General features: G+C 44.0%; 1 protein-coding gene across 2 annotated transcripts in view; it reads right to left on the bottom strand.

The window, feature by feature from the left end:
- Positions 1-19,874, bottom strand: part of RPS6KA3 (ribosomal protein S6 kinase A3) — a 540,094-nt gene that overhangs the window by 109,706 nt on the left and 410,514 nt on the right. For both annotated transcript variants that reach the window (XM_069205007.1, XM_069205008.1), the window contains exon 18: positions 16,483-16,644. In XM_069205007.1, the coding sequence (XP_069061108.1) occupies positions 16,483-16,644 (162 nt within the window). The remainder of the gene's footprint in view (positions 1-16,482; positions 16,645-19,874) is intronic.

Genomic DNA, 19,874 nt, shown 5'->3' with positions numbered 1-19,874 from the left:
GCGACAGGAACACGTCCGAACCCGATGGCGGAAAAAAAACAATCGAGGATAGAGTCGACGCCCATGCGCAATGGACACAAAAGGAGGAGTCACTCGGTCCCGTGACTCGAAAGACTTCTTCGAAGAAAAACAACTTGTAACACCCCGGCCCAACACCAGATGGCGAGCTATTGCAAAACATGCGTATCTACAGCGACAGATGCCATCGAACACACTGTTCTAGTGTGTTGGTTTTGATTAACCAATCGTCTAGGTACGGGAACACATGTATTTGCTGCCTTCTGATATGCGCAGCTACTAATGCCAGGCATTTTGTAAAAACTCTTGGCGCAGTTGTTATTCCGAATGGCAACACCTTGAATTGGTAATGTACCCCTTGGAATACAAATCTTAGGTACTTTCTGTGTGAAGGATGTATTGGTATATGGAAATATGCATCCTTTAGGTCTAGTGTTGTCATGTAGTCTTGTTGCTTGAGCAGTGGGATTACGTCTTGTAATGTCACCATGTGAAATTTGTCTGATTTGATGTAGGTATTTAATGTTCTGAGATCTAATATAGGTCTCAGTGTTTTGTCCTTTTTGGGTATGAAAAAGTACAGAGAGTAAACTCCGGTTCCTTTTTGTTGAATTGGTACTAATTCTATTGCTCCATTTTGTAGCAATGCCTGGATCTCTAGTCCTAGAAGATCCATGTGTTGTTTTGACATATTGTGTGTTTTCGGTGGAACGTTTGGAGGGAATCTGAGAAATTCTATGCAATAACCATGCTGGATAATTGCCAGTACCCAAGTGTCTGTTGTTATCTCTTCCCAATGTTTGTAAAATTTGCTTAGTCTCCCCCCCCACAGGTGTTATGTGTTGGGGATTTCTGACTTGGAAGTCACTGCTTGTTTTGAGGAGCTTTGGAACTTCCCTCTATTCTTTTGGAATTGTCCCCCTCTATATTGTCCCCGAAAACCTCCCCGCTGATATTGACTTTGATAAGTGGGCCTTGTTTGTGAGGTTGTGGGTTCTGTAGCTTGTCCTCCAAACCCCCCTCTAAACTGTGTTATGCGAAATGTGCCTCTGCTCTGTGGGGAGTAGAGTGCGCCCATGGCTTTGGCCGTATCAGTGTCTTTTTAAAGTTTTTCTATAGCAGTGTCCACCTCCGGCCCAAACAACTGCTGTCCATTAAAAGGCATATTCAGCATGGCTTGTTGTATTTCCGGCTTGAATCCTGATGTACGCAACCATGCGTGTCTCCTTGTTACTGCAGTATTTACTGTCCTCGCAGCTGTATCTGCTGCATCCATTGCTGACCGTATCTGATTATTTGAGATACCTTGTCCTTCCTCCACCACTTGTTGTGCCCTTTTTTGGAACTCTTTGGGTAAGTGTTCTATGAAATGTTGCATTTCGTCCCAATGAGCCCTATCATATCTTGCCAGAAGTGCTTGTGAGTTGGCAATACGCCATTGGTTTGCTGCTTGTGCTGCAACCCTTTTCCCTGCAGCGTCAAATTTGCGACTCTCCTTGTCTGGAGGTGGTGCGTCTCCCGAGGTGTGAGAGTTTGCCCTCTGGCGAGCTGCCCCTACTACTACAGAGTCTGGTGTTAGTTGCTGCGTGATATACACAGGGTCTGTAGGCAGTGGCCTGTACTTTTTCTCCACCCTTGGAGTTATGGCCCTGCCCTTCACAGGCTCCTGAAACACCTGTTTGGAGTGTTTTAGCATTCCAGGTAGCATAGGTAGGCTCTGGTATTGGCTATGAGTGGAGGATAGTGTATTAAACAAAAAGTCATCCTCAATGGGTTCTGCATGCAAGGTGACATTATGAAAAGCTGCTGCCCTTGAGACCACCTGCGTGTAAGATGTACTGTCCTCAGGTGGGGACGGTCTTGCTGGGTAACAGTCTGGGCTGTTATCCGATACTGGCGCATCATAAAGGTCCCATGCGTCGGGATCGTCCTAACTCATTGCCGTATGCGTTGGGGATTGCATCAGTGGTGGAGTGACTACCGTTGATGTGTGCATTGATGGTGGTGGAGATGGTGACGGAGTGGTCTGTCTTGCCACCTTTGCCTGTGGCTGCTTGTCCTTATCTTGAAAGGCAAGTTTTCTTTTCATTTTAATTGGGGGAAGAGTGCTTATCTTCCCTGTGTCCTTTTGAATGTGGAGCCTCCTTTGAGTGTAGTCTGGCTCCACTGATTCTAGTTCTTGTCCGAACTTATGTCTGTGCATTTGGGAGGACAATCCCTGTTCCCCTGTGTAGGAACCTGCTTTCGGTTCCGAGGCTGGATGTTTCGGAATGGAAACCTTTTCGGTAGCCTTTTTCGGCTCCGACGACACTTTCTTGATTTTCGGCGCCGTGGTCTCTCGTGCCGACCCATTTCGGTGCTGCTGTCTCGGTGCCGAACTTGCTCGGAGCCGCTGTCTCGGGCTCAAGATTGCTGTGTGCCGGTATCTCAACGGAGTCGGATGACTTTGACACAAGCGTGCCCTTTTTCGGTGCCGATGATCGGTCACCTATTTTACGGGTTAAGCCATGGCCTGTTGGCGGTGGCGTCCCCTGGGCTTTTGTGGTCTTCTCGTGAGTTTTATGTTTCGACGTCTTACTCACGGTTTTTGGCGTTTCTTCGGGATCGAGCTCGTCCGAGTCCGACTCCTGGATGGAGAAGCTTTCCTCTTCCTCCTCCAAATGCCTTTGTCCTGTCGGTGCCGACGCCATTTGCAGTCTTCTAGCTCTTCAGTCTCTTAGTGTCTTCCTCGACCAAAACGCTCGACAGGCTTCCCAAGTATCTTCTTTGTGTTCTGGAGACAAACACAAGTTACAGACCAGGTGCTGATCTGTATACGGATACTTGTTGTGACATTTTGGGCAGAAGCGGAATGGGGTCCGTTCCATCAGCCTTGAAGAGACACGTGGCCGGGCCGACCAGGCCCCGACGGGGGATCGAAAACACCCCGATGTGCCACCGGAGCTCTTAAAAAGTCGGTGTCGATCTGTAGTAACTAACCCGATACCGAACGTAAACAATACCATCGAATTTTCCGAGATTCTAACTAACTTTCCGAACCGAAACACTGAGCGAAAAGGAACACGTCCGAACCCGATGGCGGAAAAAAACCAATCTAAGATGGAGTCGACGCCCATGCGCAATGGAGCCGAAAGGGGAGGAGTCCCTCGATCTCGTGACTCGAAAGACTTCTTCGAAGAAAAACAACTTGTAACACTCCGAGCCCAACACTAGATGGTGGGATGTGCAAAGCATGTGTATCTGCAGCTACACATGCCATTGAACATACATATGTACAGAAGTATTACAACAACTACGGGCTACAGGGGCGGGTGCAAGTGAATCTGCAGCATTACATGCCACAAAGAGACGTACACTGGGTAAGTGACATTTTCTGTTCAATGGCATGTGTACCTGCAGATACACATGCTGTGCATAGACTAAAAAGCAGTTCTCCTCCCAAGTAAGCGGTGGTAAGCCCATAGGAGTTGAAGTAGTTTGAAATTGTGTTTTTAGCATTGCTTGTCCAACACTGGCTTGTTGTTGAGAGAACACATCCACACAGTAATGTTTAGTGAATGTGTGTGATGTGGACCATGTGGCTGTTTTGCATATATCTGCAATTGGTATATTTCCTAATAATGCACAGAGGCACCCTTTCTCCTAGTGGAATGTGCTCCTGGAGTTACTAATAGCTGCCTTTTTGCTTTGAGGTACATTTTTTAACACATTTTACAATCCATCTAGCAAACCTTGTTTTGAAATGGGATTACCTGTATGAGGTTGTTGGAAAGCAACAAAAAGTTATTTAGTTTTCCAAAAGTCCTTTGTTCTGTCTACATAATACATTACAGCTCTTTTGAGATCAAGAGTGTGGAGAGCTGTTTCAGCAATAGAGTCTGGCTGTGGAAAGAAGACTGGCAATTCCACTGACTAATATGAAAAGGTGAAATCACTTTAGGCAAAATGTTTGGATTTGTCCTAAGTACTACTTTGTGTTTGTGTACCTGGAAGAAAGGTTCTTCTAGAGTAAATTCTTGAATTTCACTTACTCTTCTTAAGGAAGTAATTCCTACCAAGAAAGCAACCTTCCATGTTAGAAACGAAATAGCGCAAGAGTGCATGGGTTCAAATGGGGGACCCATAAGTCTTGTGAGCACAATATTAAGATTCCAAGCAGGTGCTGGTGGAACTCTAGGTGGAATAATTCGTCTAAGCACTTCCATAAATACTTTAATGAAAGGAACTCTAAACAGAGAGGTATGTTGTCTATTTTGTGGGTAGGCTGATATCGCTGTTAAATTAATTTTTAATAGAGGAATAGGCAAGATTTGCTTTTTGTAAATAAAGCAAATAAAACACAATATCCTGTACTGATGCTTTAAGCGGATCGATATTTTTAGGTTGACAATCGTATACGAACCGTTTCCATTTGTTTGCGTAGCACTGCCTGGTTGTTGGTTTATGTGCTTGTTTTAGAATGGCCATACATTCTAATGGAAGCTGTAGAAATCCAAATGTTATGACCTAAGGATCAAAATCGCCAAGTTGAGCGCACTGGGATTGGGATGCCGGATTTGACCCCTGTTCTGAGTTAACAGGTCTGGTCTGTTTGGAAGCTTGAAATGTGGTACTACTGACAGATCTAGCAATGTTGTGTACCAGTGCTGACGTGCCTACGTGGGAGCTATGAGTATCATGGTGAGGGAAGTGTGACGCATCTTGTTGACCAAAAATGGAATTAACGGGAGGGACGGGGGTAGAGGGGGCTGGGGGGGTTAAAGGGTATGCAAATATCCCAGACCAGTTGATCCACAGAGAATTGCCCTTAGACTGAGGGTTAGGGTATCTGGATGCTAAGTTTTGGCATTTTGTGTTTGCTTGTTGTGAAAAGGTCTATGTTTGGTGTTCCCCACATTTGAAAGTAATATTGAATTACTTGTGGGTGAATCTCCCATTCGTGTATTTGTTGTGGTGTCCTGCTAAGAAGGTCTGCTAGCTGGTTGTGTATCTCTGGGATGTATTCTGCTAGCAGGTGAATGTGATTGTGAATTGCCCATTTCCATATTGTTTGAGCCAGCAGGGACAATTGGAATGAGTGTGCCCCCCCGCTGTTTCAGATAATACACTGTTGTCATGTTGTCTGTCCTTAAGACTATTTTGTGTATGATCTGTGGTTGAAATGCCTTGATGGCTAAGAATACTGCTAACAATTCCAAGTGGTTTATGTGGTAAGTTTGTTGGATTGAGTCTCATTCCCCATTTTTCGTTAAATTGGTGAGACTGGCTTCCCAACCTATCACTGACGCATCTGTTGTCGTTATGGTGTGTGGAACAAGGTCTTGAAATGGCCGCCCCTTTCCTAAGTTGTTGTGATTCCACCATTGCAGAGATTTGTAAGTTGGCGGTCTAACACTAGATTCTGTAGCTGACCCTGTGCCTGAGACCATTGTTGCGAGAGACACTGTTGCAGTGGTCTCATGTTTAGACGTGCATTTAGCACTATTGCTATGCATGATGCCATTATTCCCAATAGTTTCATGACAAATTTTACTGCTTAGGTTTGATTGGCCTGTATTCGGGATATGAGGGAATGAACGGCTTATATCCGTGGTGGATTTGGGTAGGCTAATGCTGATTGAGTATTCAGAATTGCGCCTAGATAAGGTTTCATTTGTGCTAGCTGAAGAAGAGATTTCCGGTAATCGATTGTGAACCCTAATTTGTGTAGGGTATCTATTGTGTGTGTTGTTGGCATTTTAGAATGGTGTTGGATTTTATTAACCAACCGTCTAGATAAGGGAAGATATGTATGTGTTGCCTTCTGAGGTATGCTGCTACTACAGCTAGACATTTTGTGAACACTCTTGGTGCTGTTGCTACCCCAAAGGGTAGTACCTTGAATTGATAGTGATTGCCTGCGATTACGAACCTTAGATACTTACGGTGAGCTGGGTGTATGGGAATGTGGAAGTAAGCATCCTTTAGGTCTAACGCTGTCATGTAATCTTGTTTTTGCATTAAGAGAATGACATCCTTTAGAGTGACCATGTGAAAATGTTCTGACAGGATATATAGATTTAGAAGCCGGAGATCGACAATGGGTTTGAGAGTATCATCCTTCTTTGGTATAAGGAAATACAGGGAATATACTCCGGTTCCTTGCTGGGAGATAGGAACTATTGCTATTGCCTCCTTGAGTAGTAGATATTGCACCTCTTGCTTTAGTAGAATAGTATGTTCTGGAGAGAGTCTGTGAGAACGAGGTGGAATATTTGGTGGAGTGGAGATGAGCTCTAGGCAATAACCATTGCGGATAACTGAGAGCACCCATTGATCTGTGGTGATTTTTTGCCAGTGAGAATGGAATTGTTGCAGTCTTTCTCCCACAGGAGACGTATGGGATTGTGGGATGTTTGGGAAGTCGTCGTTTGGTGGGTGTGGACGCACCTTTCGAGGCTGAAAATTTACCTCTGGACCTAAAATGTTGTCCTCTGTAAGAGCCTCTGAATGACCTCCTTGGGTAATACTGCCATCCTAGCTTTGGATGGGAGGTGGAAGCCTCTGTAGTTTGGCTTTTAAAACCTCCCCTAAATTGTGGTTTCCAAAAGGAACCCCAAATGGTGTGGTATAAAGGGCTCCCATGCCTTCTGCAGTGTCAGAGTCTTTGAGCTTTTCTATGGTTAAGGACTGCCTGTTGTGTCTCTCGTTTAAAACCTGAGGACCTCAACAATGCATGCCGTCTAACTGTGATGCTGGTATTAATTCCTCTAGCTGCAGTGTCAGCTGCATCTAGAGCAGACCTAATTTGGTTATTTGTTATGGCCTGACCTTCGTCCACAATTTGCTGCGCCCGCTTTTGGTGTTCTTTGGGTAGATATTGCAAGAATTCTTGCATCTCATCCCAATGTGTCTTGTCATATCTTGCTAACAGGGCCTGGGAACTGGCAATACGCCATTGGTTAGCTGCTTGTGTTGCCACCCTTTTCCCCGCTGCATCAATTATGGCTTTCTTTGTCAGGGGGTGGGGTATCCCCAGAAGACTAACTATTGGCACGCTTCCTGGCTGCCCTGTCCACAATAGAATCTGGTGGTAACTGTTGTCTGATGTAAACTGGGTCTGTGGGAGTAGGTTTATATTTTTTGTCAATCCTCGTTGTTAGAACCCTAACTTTAACTGGTTCTTTGAATATTTCCTCTGCATGCTTAAGCATACCAGGAGGCATTGGTAAACACTGGAACTGCTTGCAAGTTGAGGATAGGGTATTAAAAAGGAAATCCTCCTCTAAAGGTTCTGCATGCATTTGTACTCCATGGTATGCATCTGCCCTGGATTTAACTTGGTTATATGCTGTACTATCCCCTGGTGGAGATGATCTGGTAGGACAGAGATCCGGACGTTAGCTGGGATAGGATCCGAATCATACATGTCCCATGGGTCTACAGTGTAACTTGAATCACCCCTTTCTTCTTCTTGTAAAGAAGTGTGAGAGTGTGATGGTGGAGTGAGGTTGTGGTGAATAAACGTTGTGGTGAATGTGGTGGAGAAAGCTCAAGCGGTTTCGGCTTTTCCTTCTGCTTGTAAATTTTTGCAAATGGTGGGGCAGTATCAAGAGTCTCCTGAAATGCTAACTTTCTTTTAGTCTGTGGAGGCAGAGAAGTAATAATTTTACCAGTCTTTCTGGATTTGGATTCTCCTTTGCTTGCTGTCCATAACCTCCAAAATAGGTTGAATGTCCGAATCCTCCATTTGATGCTCAGAGGTATGCTTTGTGCCCTTCGAGGAATGTTCAGTAAATGTTTTGGGCACCTACCTCATTCGAGCCGAAAGCCCTGTCTCCTCTGTATAGGATGCTTTTTCGGCTCCTATGTTGGACCGAGATGTTTCGGGTCCGAAGCCGTTAGCCAAGGTTTCAGCTCCTAAGCAGAGTGTACTCTTTTCGGATCTGATGATGTTGGGCGTCGACTCGGATCGGAGGTTGAGGGTAGTATTTTTCAGCTAGACCCTGACATCGGAACAGGTGTGGTAACCTGTTGTTCGAGTATTTTGGCCTTTTGCTGCACCAAAGCCAAGAGTGTTGACAATTTTTTTCGGGTGGAACAGCAGTGATGCACCGAAGGACTTGGCTGATGTCCTAAAAGCTGATGTTGGGGCAGGTGTACTCACGTACTGCACTGCTGCTATTGGCTGGCTGATGTTGTCTAAACCCTGTTCAGAGTCGAAGTCTGGGATTAAAACTGCCGTTTGTGCCTGCTCCTATGAGGGTGTTGGTGGTGGACTCTGTGTTTATACGACATCTCCAGTCTTCTTGCCCTACGATCGCGTAATGTTTTCTCCGATCGAAAAGACCGATACACCTCACAGGTTTTATTTATTTAAATACATTCGGTCCAAAGAATTTGGACCATTTAAATTTAAAAGAAAAAAACAGTTTTACATGATTGTATAAATCCATTGGAATCGCAATAACTCATCATAATTCATAATAACAATCATTCAAGATACTATAAAAGTCTGATAATCAGCTAACGTAAAAATATTTCAATAAAATCCTTACAACTAAAATTAAAATTAGCTTATGCGGTCTCAATTTACTCCTAAAAAGGTCCAGAGTTCTAGCTAAAATACAGGAAAAGATGTCACATATAAATGAGTAAAATCAGAGAAATAACAGGGTACATATCATTTATTAAGAGATAAAAGAAGGAACGAAGCAATATAGATCTGATTGAGATCTCCCTCTGTGAACAAAGGCTCAGCCTAAAGCTCTTGGGGCCTCTCTACAGAAATGAGCCTGCGACGGATACGCCAAGCCTCCGATAAAAATTTGGAAACTGAGGAGGCAACCAGTGTGGATGTTTCATATTTGCATATTCTGGTGGCATTAACTCTATCCGACACTAATACATTTTTACCGAAGGGGATAATCCACTTTCCTCTGGGGTGCTTGTATGAGGGACAAAAAAACAAAATATGCTCGATTGTTTCTATATGAAGAGGACAAGATATGCATCTATCAGTCGAAAGGACGCTGGATGACCAGTGGGCCGTATAAATATTAGTAGGCAGGGAACCATATCTAAGCTGTAGATAAAGGGCACGAGCATGAGATGGCATAGGGAGGTTCATGAAAATCTCGGGCCAAGGTTCATGTTTAATTTGGAGAAATTCTGATGTTAGCCTACCCAGCCCTTTTTGGCGCAATATATCTTCGTTGACTTTTTCCCAATATCTTCTTTTGACGAGATGTCTTGCGTTATTGGGAATCCGTTCCGGGTGTTCCCAGTAGTGGGAAAGACCTATATTAGCCCAAGCAGATTTCATCTCCTGCAGCCATTGAATTCTAATCGGGCCCTGTGAAGTAGCTATAAGTTCCCTCACCGCCACCCTATATGGTTCAAGTTCAGGAGTTGTCCAAAGGTCCTCACAGATTTCTTCTCAATGTTCTGAAGAAAGACCGATATTACAGACTAAATGCTGATCGGTATATGGAAATTTGGCGTGGCACTGAGGACATAATCGGAATGGAGTCCGATCCATTAGTCTATGACGCAGTAGGGTCAACCAGGCCAAAAGAGGGCGCAGGAGCCCAAAAGGGCATTTCCTTGATCCCAATGTACGAGTGCAGAAAGAAACTGTGTTCGAAACAATACCAATGGTATGGGAAAAGTTTGAGGGATCAGAGAATTTCCGAACCGAAAGTCCCAGAGCGAAAGGGAACACATCCGATCCTGACGACGGAATGAAAACAATCTAACAAAGGAGTTGATGCACATGCACACTACCACCGAGAGGAGGAGTCACTCAATCCTGTGACTCGAAAAAAGACTTAGAAGAAAAACAACTTTTAACACTCCGGGCCCAATACTAGATGGCGAGATATGCACAGCGTGTGTATCTGCAGCTACACATGCCAAATATATAAAATATATATATATATATAAAGATGTCCATGCAGTGTATATATATATTTACGTAAAGAAAGTACTACAACGGCTACAGGCTTCTGGGGAGAGTGCATGTGAATCTGCAGCGCTACATACCACAAACAGATGTCTACTGGGTAAGTAACATTTTCCGTTCGATACACATGCTTTGCATATACTGAAAAGCCGCCCTCCCCCCCCCCCCCCCCCCCCCCCAAAACAAATAAGCAGTGGGTAGCCTGTTGGGAGTAGTTTGAAACCGTGTTTTAAGCACTGCTTGACCAATATTTGCTTGTTGGCGAGATAACACATCCACACAGTAGTGTTTAGTAAATGTGTGTGGTGTGGACCGTATGGCTGCTTTGCATATCTTTCATGTGTATATTTCCGAAGAATGACATTGAAGTTCCTTTCTTTCTAGAAGAATGCGCTTTAGGAGTTACAAATAGTTGTCTTTTAGCCTTAAGATAGCAAGTCTGAATACACTTTACTATCTATCTGGCTAATCCTGGTTTTGAAATAGGATTACCTTATGAGGTTGTTGAAAAGCCACAAAGTTGTTTAGATTTTCTGAAATCTTTTGTTCTATCTACTTAATAAACGAGAGCTCTTAACATCAAGAGTGTGAAGAGCTCTTTCAGCAACTGAATCTGGCTGAAAAAATCTGTGGAATCTGTGGAAAAAAGACTGATAATTCTGCTGACTGATTGATGTGAAAGTACTTTAGGTAGGAATTTTGGGTTTGTCCTAAGTACTATTTTATTTTTGTGAATTTGGAAGAAAGTTTCTGCTGAAGTGAATGCCTGAATTTCACTACCTCTCCTTGAGGAAGTAATTGTTACTAGGAAAGCAACCTTCCATGACAGAAATTGAAGAGTGCAAGAATGCATGGGTTGAAACAGCAGACCTATAAGCCTTGTGAGGAAGATATTAGGATTCCAGACAGGAGCTGGTGGAGCCCTAGGTGGAATAATTCTTTTAAGGCCTTCCATAAAAGCTTTTATGACAGGGATTCTAAACAGAGAAGTATGCTATCTGTTTTGGAGGTAAGCAGCTTCTGTTGTTAAATGGATTTTAATAGAGGAGTATGCAAGATTTGCTTTTTGTAAATTAAGCAAATAACAGACACTATCCTGTACTGATGCTTTAAATGGATCAATGTTTTTGGGTTGACAGTAATATCCAAAACATTTCCATTTAGCTGCATAGCACTGTCTGGTTGTAGGTTTGTGTGCTTCTTTTAGAATATCCATACCTTCTGTTGGGAGCTGTAGATATTCAAAATCCATGCCCTCAGGAGCCAAATCGCTAGGTTGAGCATACTGGGATTAAGATGCCTATTTTGACCTTTGTTTTGAGTCAACAGGTCCGGTCTGTTTGGAAGCTTGTGATGTGAAACTACAGACAGATCTGACAGTGTTGTGTCCCACTGTTGACGTGCCCACGTGGGAGCTATGAGCTTCATAGTGAGGGAGGTGTGACAGATCTTGTTGACCAGAAATTGAATAAGTGAGGTGGGGGGGGGGGGGGGGGGGGGGTAGAAAGAGCGTAAACAAATATCCCTGAGCAATTGATCCATAGAGCATTGCCCTTGGACCGAAGGTCTGGGTATGTGAAGTTTGGGCATTTTGCGTTTTCGCTTGTTGCGAAGGACGATGTCTGGGTTTCCTCACATGCAGAAGTACTGTTGAATCACTTGTGGGTGAATCTCCCATTCGTGTATTTGTTGCTGCGTCCTGCTTAAGAGGTCCGCTAGTTAGTTGTGTAATCTGGGATGTACTCTGCGAGTAGCTGAATGTGATTGTGAATTGACCATTTCCAAATTGTCTGTGCTAGAAGGGACAATTCAGATGAGTGTCCCCCCTTGTTTTTGCAGATTATACTTTGTGGTCTTGTTGTCTGTCCTTATCAACACTGTTTTGTGCGTGATCTGTGGTTGGAAAGCTTTGAGTGCTAGGGACACTGCTAGCAAATTCCAAATGATTTATGTGGTAAGTTTGTTGAATTTAGTAAAATTCCCCCTGTACGGTAAGGTTGTTGAGATGGGCTCCCCAACCCATCATTGATGCATCGGTTGTAATTATGGTCTGTGGCACAGGGTCCTGAAATGGCCACCCTTTTCATAAGTTGGTGTGATTCATCCATTGAAGAGAGTTGCAAGTTTGGCGGTCCAACAGCACTAGATCGTGAAGATGACCTTGTGCTTGAGACCATTGTTAAGAGACACTGTTGTAGGGGTCTCATGTTTAGACGTGCATTGGATACTATTGCTATGCACGATGCCATAATTCCCAAACGTTTCTGATAAACCTTACAGTGTAAGAGTGATTGTATTGTAGTTGAGATATAAGATTGTGGAAAGCTTGAATTCTCTGTGGGCTTGGGTATGCTAATGCTGATTGAGTGTTCAGAACTGCTCCCAGATACAGGTGTATTTGCGCTGGCTGCAGATGAGATTTCAGGTAATTGATTGTGAGCCCCAGACTGTGTGGGGTATCCACTATGTACTGTGTGTGCAGTTGACTCGTTTGAATGGTGCTGGTTTTTATGAGCCAGTCGTCCATGTATATGTTGCCTCTTGAGGTATGCTGCAACCACTGCGAGGCATTTGGTGAATACCCTTGGTGCTGTTGTTACTCCAAAGGTAAGTACTTTGAACTGGTAGTGCTTGCCTGCTATCACAAATTTGCAAAGTGCTGGATGTATGAGAATGTGGAAGCAAGCATCTTTTAGATCTAACGCTGTGATGTAGTCTTGTTTTTGTAGCAGGTGAATGACGTCCTAAAGAGTGACCATGTGGAAATACTCTGACAGGATGTACTGATTGAGGGGTCTGAGATCCAGGAATGGTCTGAGAAGACCATCCTTTTTTGGTATAAGGTAGCATAGAGAATATACTCCAGTCCCCTGTTGTGGTATAGGTACCATCTCTATAGCATCCTAGAATAGAAGTGATTGTATCTCTTGTTTTAATAAATGTAGGTGTTCCAGAGAAAAACTGTGCGAGCGAGGGGGAATGTTTGGTGGAGTAGAGATGAGTCTTCGGCAATAACCATTCTGGATAATTGACAGGACTCATTGATCTGTTGTAATGTTGTGCCATTGTTGGTAGAAATGTTTCAATCTTCCTCCCTCAGGAGATGTATACTGTGTGGGGAGAAAGTCACTGTTTAGTGGAGGTGGAGTAACCTCATGTGGTTGTGGATTTACCTCTACCTCTAAAAGTCGTTTCCCTTGTAAGATTCTCTGAAAGAGCCTCTGGTGTAAAACTGTTGCCCTTGCATTTGCTGGGATGTGGACGGCTCGGAGGTTGATGGTTTAAAACCACCTCTAAACTGGGGCCTACGAAAAGTCCCCCGGGCAGGGGTAGTGTAAAGGGCACTTATAGCCTTAGCTGTTTGAGTCTTTCTTTAGTTTCTCTATGGTGGTATCTACCTCTGGGCCAAATAAGTGTTTATCAAAAGGCATATTGCCTGTTGTATTTCAGGTTTGAACCCTGAAGTTCGTAACCATGCGTCCCTTCCAATGACCACACTGGTGTTAATACCACTTGCTGCTGTGTCTGCTGCATCTAAGGCAGACCTAACTTGGTTGTTAGAGATAGCCTGGCCCTCTGTAACCATCTGCTGTGCCCTTTTTTGGTGTTCTGGTGGAAGATACTGTAAGGACACCTCCATCTCATCCCAATGAGCTCTATCGTATCTTGCTAATAGAGCTTAAGAATTAGCAATTCCGCAGTGATTAGCAGCTTGACAAGCTACTCTCTTCCCCGCTGCATCAAACTTGCGACTTTCCTTGTCTGGGGGAGGAGCATCCACTGTGGATTGGCTATTTGCCCTTTTTCTGGCTGTACTAACAACAATAGAGTCCGGTGGCAATTGCTGGGTAATAAAAATTGGGTATGAAGGTGCAGGTTTGTACTTTGTCTACCCTTAGTTTAATAACCCTAGACTTCACTGGCTCCTTGAAAACGTCATCTGCATGTTTAGGCATGCCTGGGAGCATGGGTAGGCATTGATATTCCTTGTGAGTGGATGATAATGTGTTGAATAAAAAAAAAAAAAAAAAAAAAATCATCCTCCATGGGATCTGTATGCAACTGCACGTTAGGATATGCAGCTGCCTTAGCTATGACCTGGTCGTAGGCAGTGGTATCTTCCGGTGGATGTGGCCTAGCCAGGTATGAATCAGAATCACTGTATGGTATAGGGTCTGGATCATATAAATCCCATGGATCAACATTGTATTGAGTGTCACCTAAATCACACCCATGGGAAGATTTAGGGGACTGTGGAGAACTCTGTGAAGGTGGTGGAGTATCTGGTGGTGGAGAAGCAGAAAGTAAAGAAGAATGTGGTGGTGAAGGCTAGTGTACTGCTTTTGGTTTCTCCTTATGCTAGAATATCTTAGCAGGTGGAGGCCCAGCTTCTTAAGTCTCTTGGAAAGTTAACTTTCTCTTGGCTGTAGGAGGAGAAGCAATAATCTTTTAAGTTTCTTTGTGGATGTTTACCGTCCATTACTTCTAGTATGGGCCTTATGTCTGAAGACTCCTTGGTAGTGGGAGCATATATTTCACCCACCGGTTTTAGCACCGAAAGTTTGGAGACTGAATGTTTTAGTTGGGCCGAGAATGTCAGCCCTGAAGTTGATGGCAGTTTTTCCGGCTCTGAAGTGGAAGTCTCAGTTTTTCTACTCAATCCTGAAACAGGAGTAGAACACTGTTCGGTTGGTACCGAATGCACTTTGGTCTTTTTCAGTGCTGAACCCGGAGGTTGGTTTACCATATATGTCTCTTTCGGGTCCGACCATGGTCGTCGAGCAGTAGTGGACCCAAGTCCAGTGCTGATGTCTTTTTAGTTGCCTTTAGGTGATGGGAAGAGGCTGATGTACTCACTTACTGCGCCGCTGGAATCGGCTGGCTGTCCCCATCTGAGTCACTGTCTGAATCAGAGTCTGTGATGGAAACTGCAGTCTGGGCTTGTTCTTCTCCCAAAATGTTGGGCGTTTGACAACTTGGACACCTTCTCCAACCGATGTGCTCTTCGATCCCTCAGAGTTTTCTTCAAATGGAAGGATCGATATGCTTCACAGCTTTCTTCCCTGTGATATGGAGAGAGAGACAGAGGTTGCACACATTCTTGGTCGGTGTATGGGAACTTGGCGTGACAGAGGGCAAAAGCGAAACTGAGTCCATTCCATCAGCCTAACATTGTCAACTACAAGTCGAAGTAGGCCCGAGAAGGGCGTGGTCGCCCGAAACTTGCGTTTAAATCGACCCATGCAATTGCAATCTAATCGAATGTGAGAAAAAAGCGATTGAAAACTATACCGACGTTTATAGAAAAAGACAGAAGTTTAGATAGTATCGAACCATGATCTACCGGAGTGAAAGGAAGCACGTCCGAACCAGACGGCGGAAAGAAAACAATCTAAAATGGACTCAATGCCCCTGCGCACTGTCACCAGGAAGAGTCACTCGATCTCGTGACTCGAAAAAGCTTCGAGCCACTCGATCTCGTGACTCGAAAAAGCTTCTTCTAAGAAAAACGACTTGTAACACTCCGAGCCCAACACTAGATTGCAAACTTATGAAAAGCATGTGTATCTGAAGCTACACATGCCATCGAACATATATATTCTCACTGAAAAAAAACAAAAAAGGTTACTGAGACTTAGTTAGGTTATGAATTTACTTGTACGAAACCATAGAAATTCAGCAGTTTTAGAGTTCTTTCAAGTAACTATAACTCGCACACTTGCCATGCACAGTTTTCTCATCAATTATGTTATTGCAAATGTTGCAGTTACAACAAAAATGTCATACCAGATCTCATCAATAACCTAATATGTGGAGCAATTAGCTGAGCATGGTGAAGGCACGAGTTATAGTTACCTTAGCTTGCGAGTTACAGTTAAATGATAGAACTCTATCTGCTGAATTTCTATGGTTTTGTACAAGTAAATTCAGAACCTAATAACGTCCTGGTAACCTGTTTGTTTCAGTGAATTTCTAGGGTCCTTTAACAAAGTAATTTTAATACTATATGTTATTTCAACCCCTGCTGGGGTAGGGGTTAATCGCAAGGCCTGGCCTAACAGTTTGCAAAATGCCTTGAAAGTTGGTATGGGACAATTCACAGCAGTTCACAGCCTTAAGTGGTCTTGTAAGGCATTGTGACAGTTGTTTTGGGTTGGTATGTAATGTTAATTAATGGGCAATTGGGAGATCACTGGAGCAGCTCTTCAAGGATCAGCTATAGGATAGGGTTTCCAAAGAAATAAATGTAGGATGGAAGCATAATCTGCACACACTTTTCACCCAAACCCATTAATTTCCTAATTCTTCTGCAGTGGTGGAATAGGACAGAGCAATATTGGGAATGCATCAACTGTTGTAGTTTCAAAAGAAATATAAACCCAAGTGGTGATGTAACATGGAGTCTAATGGATCTAGGACCATTTGGAGAGACAAAATAAAGCATTCAACTCACATAATACGCTGTCCATAATGTAATATACATTGAGATAAAAATAGGAATTTTAAAGTGTTATAATAACCTCAGGTGCAACAAAGTTCGCTGTATAACATGGAGTCATTAGAAGACCATTCTCTGCTCGGAGTTGCTTTGCAAACCCAAAGTCACATATTCTAATGGACTCTGGATTTCCAGACTCATCCACATAAAGAATATTGCTGGGCTTCAAATCCCTGTGAACAACCTAATATAAAAGAAAAAAACATGATTACAAAGTTCATGTTCAGTTTCACGTTAAAGGCAAAGTAAAAGGTCAATCACCTATTTAGAGAGGCTAAATACAATAGTTAGTAAATAACAGGTACTCCATCTGGGTAATCCTGGTAAACTGTCTACATGAATACTGTATGTTTTTATATATTACTGAACAAGTATTCTTGCACATGGAGACCACCACACATGAAGCTGCCTCCATTCACCCACACAACAGACAAAAGGGCACCACTGCAGAGATCTACAGGGCCACCTCCTCACGTACGCACATACAGTTCCACAGTATTGTATGCCTCTGCAATGTAACAAATTATACTTTAAAGCTGTTCCACAATTTACAGGCTGTTTCTGCAGTTATTAGTTGTCTTTTTGTGAGAAAGACATTAAGAGTGACCCCGTTGGCAACTTCCATTTTAGCAGCATCTAACCTGCTTTTTGACGTCGGAGGACAGAGGAAAAGCCAACTCTGTATGAATCTCCTAATAGTGATGGCCTGTCACCCAATGACAATATTAAGACCCGGCTCTGAGTCATTACCCTTACTTCTTTTTACAAGCATTAAAAAACAATGCTTAACGAGCAGGGTACTTGCATTCTCAAGAAATCTTCCTGGTGGATAAACTTATATGACCACAGATTCCCCATCTTTTGATTATTCCACAGACATCAAACTAGATGCGGAAATTCAAAGCGGCACACCTGCACACCAGTAGGCAGCTTTGTGCTGCTCCATGTCAAAATCATTATGATCCGGAAGACTATAGCTGAGCTGCGTATAAGCATCACCCATTTACCCTGACATCAGTTGTCTTCTTAGGCTGTGCACCCCCTCAGACGTAGATCCCATCAGCAGCCTGGCATGACCCCGGTGTGTAAATCTCTCAACTGGGGCCTCTTTAGAATGAAAAGAGTCCAGTTCACAAAACAAAGAGGTGGGAGGGTTGAGGAGGAATCTGCAGTTAGAGATTCCACTAGAAAGATCGTTACTGATGGTAACCTGTTCCTTTGGATACTTCTAACCACAGATTCCTCACCTGGTCAATAGACACTAAAGCAGAACGTCCCAGGAGGTGAGTCTGCGGGCTGGCTCAGACCACAAAGTTCTGCAGGACAAAGCAGGCAAAATGTCCCTCTCGACAGACCAGACTGGCGAGGAAATAGTGCTTTGTGAATGTGTGCACAAATGGCAACACAGCTATCCAGAACAGGCAATCCACACACCAGCACATTAGTAGAAGCTTTGCCTCTGGAGAGTGAGCCTGAAGCCTTTGCGAGTCATGGAGCAGATATTTATGAAGAAAACAATTAATTTAGGAGAGAGACAGAACATTCTGCAGAACCCTGAACCATAAAACGCCACAATGGACTGAGCATCCACTTGATATTCTTTGAAATTATCTATATAAAAGCTTAGTGCCCACTTTGGGTCTAATTATGGAGTTTCTCTTCCTCCTTGGAGGACTGAGGTGTGGCAGGGAAGACAGGAAGTGTGGCAGCCTGCCCAACATGAAATGGAGTGACCACTTTCAGGAGAAAGGAAGCTGGAGTTCTCAAAACCAACTTATCTGGAAAGGATGTTGTACAAGGTGGGTTTACAGCCTGTAGCTTGCTCACAGGGCTAGCTGTCTACATGCTGATGAGAAAAACAGTCGTCAATGTCAGAAGTCTCATGGGTCACTGTGCAGTAGTTTAAAAGGGATGCACATCAAATAAGTGAGCACTTAATTCAACGCCTTCTATGGCATCATACAGGGTAAAGGTGGAAATAAATCATACAATCCTTTTAATAAATGTAATCACAACAGGAGATTTAAGAAAAGGAGTCTGATCCGCCAACTGCAAAAAAGTATTGAAAGTGGCACTTTTTTACGTTTTTTTTTTTTGTATGCAGTGAAGTGATATCTGCATAGCGCTATTGGCATTCGTGTGACCTTGCGGGAGACGAAAGTAATGTGCTGGCTGAGAAAAAAAAGTAAGATCCTGAAAAAAGCAAACACTCCGATAAAGAGACATTAAGTAAAGCATGTGAAATGCAAGCAGTAACATGGTCATGTTAACGCATTTACACTTGTAATATGCTGGCTGAAAAAATCCTGCAACATTTACTGTTGTAATGTGCACAAAGCAGGTAGTGTACAGTACCACAGGCTATCCCTAGGTGTCCCTTGGGACCTCTTTTGGCCACAAGGTACTGCACCCTGCAACCCTGAATTCCTCAAGTCCCCAATGACTTTTGGGAGCTGTGCTGAAAAATGAAGTGTCACGCCCCTTAAAAGCTTTTTAAAGCGCTTAATGGAGCCCTGTGACTGAAAGCTCTAGCCTAGAGAAGATAGAGTAGAATACCCATTATGTCTACTCCAGCAAAAAGACATTTAAGTGTTATGCAAAAATAATGTTGAATACATGTGAATTTTTATTGTATATCCATATTAGTATCAACATTATCCCAACTAAGCTAGCCTTGACTCCCTGGTAAAATTCTCAGTCGCTGTTAAATGCACAATAAAGCAGTTTTGTGGTCCAAGCCTAAGCACGTCTGAAAAAAACATGGAGTTATCTCCCAACATTTGCAGATGGCCCTCATACCGTGAATGATGATCATCATCATCATTAACATTTATAAAGCGCGCTACTCACCCGTGCGGGTCTCAAGGCGCTAGGGGAAAAAGGGGGGTTATCGCTGCTCAGACACAGCCAGGTCTTTAGGAGTCTCCGGAAAGCGGAGTGGTCCTGGGTGGTCCGGAGGCTGGTGGGGAGGGAGTTCCAGGTCTTGGCCGCCAGGAAGGAGAAAGATCTCCCACCCGCCGTGGAGCGGCGGATGTGAGGGACAGCAGCGAGTGCGAGGCCAGAGGAGCGGAGGAGGCCGGTGGGGACGTAGAAGCTGAGGCGTCTGTTGAGGTATTCCGGTCCCTTGTCGTGGAGGGCTTTGTGTGCGTGGGTGAGAAGTCGGAAGGTGATCCTTTTGCTGACTGGGAGCCAATGCAGGTGTCTCAGGTGTGCGGAGATGTGGCTGCTGCGGGTTATGTCGAGGATGAGGCGGGCCGAGGCGTTTTGAATGCGTTGCAGGCGATTTTGGAGTTTGGCTGTGGTCCCGGCGTAGAGGGTGTTGCCGTAGTCCAGGCGGCTTGTGACGAGGGCGTGGGTCACGGTTTTTCTGGTGTCGGCGGGGATCCAGCGGAAGATCTTGCGGAGCATGCGGAG

Source organism: Pleurodeles waltl, chromosome 8 (genome assembly GCF_031143425.1).
Source record: "Pleurodeles waltl isolate 20211129_DDA chromosome 8, aPleWal1.hap1.20221129, whole genome shotgun sequence".
NCBI classification, from domain to species: Eukaryota; Metazoa; Chordata; class Amphibia; order Caudata; family Salamandridae; genus Pleurodeles; species Pleurodeles waltl.
Note: the sequence above shows the minus strand (reverse complement) of the source record. Positions and strands in the feature narration are given on the sequence as shown.